The 6,000-nt window shown below is 45.5% G+C and overlaps 1 protein-coding gene across 1 annotated transcript in view; it reads right to left on the minus strand.

Moving 5' to 3' along the window:
- The window catches only part of MB21D2 (Mab-21 domain containing 2), a 64,123-nt gene extending 58,123 nt beyond the window's left edge, over positions 1-6,000 (minus strand). The window contains exon 1 of the mRNA XM_026070943.1: positions 5,790-6,000. Within this exon, the coding sequence (XP_025926728.1) occupies positions 5,790-6,000 (211 nt within the window). The remainder of the gene's footprint in view (positions 1-5,789) is intronic.

Below are 6,000 nucleotides of genomic sequence, written 5' to 3' on the forward strand. Positions count from 1 at the left end.
CCTCATGCTCAAGGGGCAGGAATTGCCAGAGCCTCTACCTGCAGCTGCCACCATAAGGTCCCATAAAGACATGCCTGGAATGGTGGTTGTTACCTCACTCGCTGTTCATAGGGTCATGCTGTAGCAGCCCTGGCAACTAAAACCTTCCTTGACTGGAGGTAAGAGCTAATCTCATTTTAAGCATGTTTCCTCCTGGCACTTTCTCACCTAACTGATCTTGTAGAGCACAAACAGCTAGGGTTTAATGTAGACACAGAAGGAAGACGGGGAAAGGTTTTAGAGATGTACCTGGGAAAACTATCTTTGCAGCAAAAAGACTGGGACATACACAGGAGCAAGATTGTACATGTTATGGCCAGAGAAAAGATGCAAAAGCTTTGGCTGTACAGGAAGTGGTCAAAGCCAAAAGGGGTCTGGCATTTGTCAAATCAAAATTAGAGATGACGGTCCCAATTATCCAAGAAATTTGTACAGCTTGGAGATTCCCTCTGAGAAGTGAAGGTAGGACTATTATATCCTGAGTCTCCTCTAGGTTACAGGCTGGGCTCTGCCTACGGGCTGCACTGGGTCTCCAAGTGCACATCTGTCTTATAAATCATCAAAGCTGTAATAAAACATGTCCTCCAGCCTTCCTGAGCAAGGTTGTATTTGCCTTTAATTTGGACTCACCTATAAAAATAGTCAGATGCCTAAAAGAAAGTTGAACGGGTTTCTGACTAGAATTGCTCTAAATGTTTTAGTGTTCATGCAAAGTCATGTGGAAGAAAAAAAAAGGAAAAGTCAAAAACCCCCAACAATTCATGTATCCTGGTTACCATCCTCCACTATAATTATAAAATTGCCCTTAAAACATAATTGCATAATTGGGCTTGGCAAGTATTCACCCAAATCTTTTACAAATATTTCCACAGACTGAAGGAACAGGCAGGCAGTGGGCAACCTGACAAGCCTGCCACAAGAATTTGTGCCCTCAGGACATGTTCCTAGCTATTACACTAAATACTTTGCATAACAGCCTAATGTTTCAAAACAGTAGTTGAGCAAGTGAAGTACCAGCAACTCAAAGCAAATTGAGAGAAAGATCTTCAAGTTATTTTCACTGCACACATGCAGCAATTCCTTTGAACAAAGAGACAGAGGAGGCTACAGATCCTTTTTAACTGTTACACAGAAAGAAATCCCAAGGATGGAAGAAATGGGCTGACTTCTGGGAGCTACAACCAAATAGCAGCTACCAACGCCTTCCTAGCATTACATATCACCATAGCACTCTGCCCCTTAAAACAAGAGAGCTCAAGCTCATATACAAATACAGAAACTTGTGGGCTGCAGGGAGAAGTGGCCCAACAGAAGCCAGAAATGAATTCTGCAGTACAGTAAGGTTGTTTTTAACAGCTGTGCATTACGCATTCAGCAGCACAGGGAATGTCAGCAGGGAGCCTTTATTAACATAGGCCTCAGAGTACAGTGCGCTCCTATCATGATTGGCCTCTCTTGAGAAAAGGCATACACACACAAAAGACTTAACCCTAGAGAGATCACTGCAATCCTGTTGCTATTTCGTCAGCTCAATGCTACAACAGAAACCAGAGAATTTCTGTGATTTATCATAGACAAACAGGTAACACTTCCAACAATGCCTAAAGTCTAGTCTACAACAGGAGGTTTCATATGCAAGTTAGAGAAAGGTGAAAAAAATGCCACACAGACCCACACAACAGAGTCACACTATCAGTGTCATTCTGATATACAGAGCTCAGGAACACAGGAGGCCATGAAATGCTCCTCTTGTAAAAGGGGCTAATAAAAGCAAGCTGTTGTCAGGACGCCTGTGTTCTCAGCACAGCAATCTGCACCTCCATCGCACATGTTTTAGGAGTCATCCGTCCAAGAAACAGCTGGAAAYCCTGCTACAGATGCAGGGACCCAGCAGGGTAACTCGCTCCATTCTGGAAGCTGGTTTTGGCAGTAGAAATCTTTTGCTGATGCCACCTATACCTCCACCATGCAGCTTGCCTCTACCACAAACACCTATCAGTACACCCAGCTCAGCACTGGGAAGACACCACAGAAAAGGCAACTCGTTGAAGCTCAGAGCCAAGAAGCACTCTCAGAATAGGCTCGCAGCCTCTCCCATATCAGGTGCTGATACAAGCTCTCTAGAGGTCTTGTCAACAGCTCTAAGTTGCAGCTGGCTGCAAAACCTCCTCGGGTCCAGTGGGGATCTGCAGATCTGGGCAGGCGGCTCCAGACCTCTCCTGCAGACTCGGGATGCAACCACTGAGGCGACAAAAAGGTACAGCAGAGGCCTTCAAAAATAAATGCCACTTTATCATCATTTTAAACCAGGCCTTTCCCTGATTTGGGGGGAAGGGGCCAATGAGAACAAAAAGAAGGGCATGGTGTGTCCTAAGCATCCCTCTCCCGACTCTTTACAGAAAAGGAAAAGTCATATGATGGGAAAGGGAAATAAAATACCAGTCTGAAGAACCTGAGAACTGCTCTAGAAGACTGAATGCCCATGTGTACCGGTAGCGGAGGAAATAGCTCTGTATAGTCTGTATTTATTCAGGCCTCCTTGCTCTTTTTTTTTTTTCCTCCCCTTGTTAAGAAGCAAAATGAATCAGTATCCCTAATACTAGAGCTGGTTTGAGGCAGCATTAGCACTGGAAATTTCAAGGGGCTATTTAATATGCAATATTCTAGTTCTCAAGAGCATAATACATGAGGTTTTTAAAAGTCTCATAGAACATCTGTGCATTACAACACATTTTTATTTAAGCGCTGAACTGAAAGAGAGGAACTCTTTATTAAAGAGGTTTCCTTGAAGTACCTGTACTGCAGAAGGGGGCAGGGAACACTACTGTCGGGGTCAGGTACCCCTGAAAGGTTTTGTAACATCAGTGCTTTTTGTCCCCCATCACAATAGCAGCAAGTGCTTTAAAAATCAAAATATAACCGACTGCAACATTATCACTCAAATAAAAATACTTGTGTATCTCACCTTAAACACAAAAACCATGAGACACAGTGAGAAGTAATTAGCCTGGYTCATGACTGGCAGGGAGACTTGGTTCCTGGTCACCCCCAGTCAGCCCATCACCCAGAGCACAAGACAGTCTTTCCTCCACTCCTTTCCTTGATTAATACAGGCTTCCCCTCCTTTGATGCTCAGTAATACCTGTGTCAAAGTGACAAGTAATCCTCAGGCACAGCTCAGCACGAGTATGGGAAGTTACCCAGGAGAGGTTCTCCAAAAGACATGTGTTGTTTCAGGTAGAGTGTTAGCAAGACCATATTGTCTTGGTGACTATGATGAGATGCCCAAAAACTGACTACATCCAGAAAACACTCATTCCCCTGCTGATCACCAGATTGCTGGGTCATTTACAATCCTGCTCCAAAGCTTGAGGGATTCTGGACAAAGGCATGACTAGCAGGACATCTCCCTAATCTTATCATAGCACAACACCTGAGATCTCCCACAGTTCAGTTGTCAATAGCCAGCGCAAGACAACACATAGAGGAACAAGAGTTAATATAGACAGAAAGCAAAGATTTGACCTAGAGGCCAAGTCATCTGGAGTACCAACATCTGAGAACCTGCACAAAGTCTCCTGGCCTATAGTTCATCCACCAATTACACACCAATGTAATTAAATCTGGGAAGCTACGTTTAATTTTCCTATCATCACTGACGAGATAAGAGCAGTAYGTATGGGAGGGATCAGGCACAGGGGAAAGAGCTATTTATTAGTAAGTTAAATCCTTTTAGATTTAAGCTGCTCTTGAGCCAGGAACACTGCTCCAGCTAAGAAGGGTGTGATCCAGAAATGCAACCTTTGGGGCCAACCCAGACAAATCAGACACCCCATCTCCTTTTCTGACCTGTGCTTGGTCCTGAAAACTCTTTTTCAGGAACAGGTCTCATTGTTAATTGCCAGATATAACTTGGACAAGAATGCACCTCCTGTTTAAACCCCATTTTAGTTTATACTTGTAAAACTAAACAAGGCTCATCTCCCACCCATTATACCAATAAAGCCAGCCACATTAATTTGTCAGTCCTAAACAGCCTTAGGCTCATCATTTTCATGAATGGCAAGGCATTTAGGTGCATCTGCAGAAATACAAAGTATGCTACAGTCCAGTTTTCTGTCTTTTTGCTATTGTCTTCTCCTGCCAGCGCAGGCAGGAAAAAATACGCTGTGGTCCTTGTCCTCTGCAAAGACTAGCAATGCTTAAACAGGGCAATATAAAGCTTTCTCTACCTGCCACCCACACACCCAAAACTGCAGTTCTGGTTTTTTTCTCTCTTCTCTTCTTTGCTTCATCCCATCCAGCCCTGCTTTCTCAGATAGTTATTTAAAGCCCAGATTGAAAGATGTATCAGATCATCATTGTGGATGACTTCCGTAGGATCAGGTTTTCAATAACAAAACTCCTATGGACTTTGATGTAACCTGTGCTTCATCACATCATTTTTTTAAAACAGGAAGGGAAAAATATTTATAACAACAACTATAAATATACATGCTACTGACTTTTTAACTTGTTGTCCTTGTTCTCAAGCTAAATTTAGTCTGCTATATCCTGTCCAGCCCTGGGTGAAAAAGCAATACACGCATAAAATCGGCTGTGCAAACCCCAAGCAGGCAATTATGCTTATCCASGTACCCTACAAGACAACCAGCCTGGCAGGTAGATGCTGCTTCAGTAAGTGTAGGTATGTTTCTGGTTACAGAAGAAGCAACTGACTGTTGATTTCTGGATAGGATACTCCCTTGTTACAGAAAATAATTACTATTGTAATATGATAGGTCTGTCCTTCTGAATKAGAAATTGGATATAGGCTATTAGTAATCCAATTTGGGATGTGCCATATACACTTCGAGGGTGTATGTGCACCTCTGAGCTACAAAGAACCATTGACTGGTCACACCTGCTTTTTACCCAGGTTCTTATTTTACATGCAAAGATGTTTGGGATATTGATTCAAATCCGGAATACTGATCCCAAGGTGCAACCTAAACATAAAAGAGCATCCTTTCGTATCTTGAAGTCTTCCATTTGGATGAGTGATTTCTTAGTCAAAACAAGGTAAATATTTATCAGGAACTGACCGCCTAGAGAGTCAGAGTTGTTAGTCATTCCATTGTTAATCTTAATAAGCCTTAGTCATGCCAGAGCCCCGGTGATTTCTGTAACGGCCAGCACTTGTTATACTATAGTTTAAGGATCCCTGCCTACCAAAGTTTCACGCAGATGAGGACTCCCCCGCCACAATCTGACTTGCTCCACTCGCAGCAAGTTTTGCAACCCAAGCAAGAAASGCAGTTCAGGGGGGATGCTCCCGTAAAAGCATCAGCCGGTCTAAAAACCAAGATAARCAGTCAAAAAAATAAATAAATTGTATTTCCCACAGTCTTGACAGTCGAGGGAAAAACAATAAAGGGTCGGGCTCGGCTCGCCCCCTGCTCGCTCGGCGTGTTTCTCGGGCACCGGCCAGCTCCGCGACCCAGCCTTCCCTCTGCGCTTAGAAACATATCGCTGCAAAAGGGTAAGGGGAGCGGATGGGAACAAATAGTTTGCTGGGGGAGAGACTCGCCCTGCGGCCGGACACCTCCCAGCCGGCCCGGCCCGACCCGTTCGCGGCGCGGCGCGGCGCGGGAGAGGCTCCGCCGGTGCCGGTGCCTGTGCCGGTGCCGGTGCCGCACCGCCGGGGAGCCCTGCCCGCGGCCCCCGGGCGGCACCGCCGCGGCCCCCGGGCGGCACGGCCCCTGCCCTACCCAGCATGGAGAAGATGAAGTCCTTCGCCGTGTGGATCTCCAGGGCTCGCTGGTCGTCGTACTCCCTCTGGTCGTGCTTGGTGAATTCCTGGATGAGTTTATTCAATTCTTCCACCCGGGCTCCCGATCGGAAATCCAGCTCCGGGAAGGGAGGCTTGCTGTTGGTGCCGGCGGACCCTGCCTTGCTGGCGAGAGGCGCCGCCATCTTCAT

The sequence above is a fragment of the Apteryx rowi genome, unplaced genomic scaffold (genome assembly GCF_003343035.1).
Source record: "Apteryx rowi isolate R43461 unplaced genomic scaffold, aptRow1 scaffold_32, whole genome shotgun sequence".
Classification (NCBI taxonomy): domain Eukaryota; kingdom Metazoa; phylum Chordata; class Aves; order Apterygiformes; family Apterygidae; genus Apteryx; species Apteryx rowi.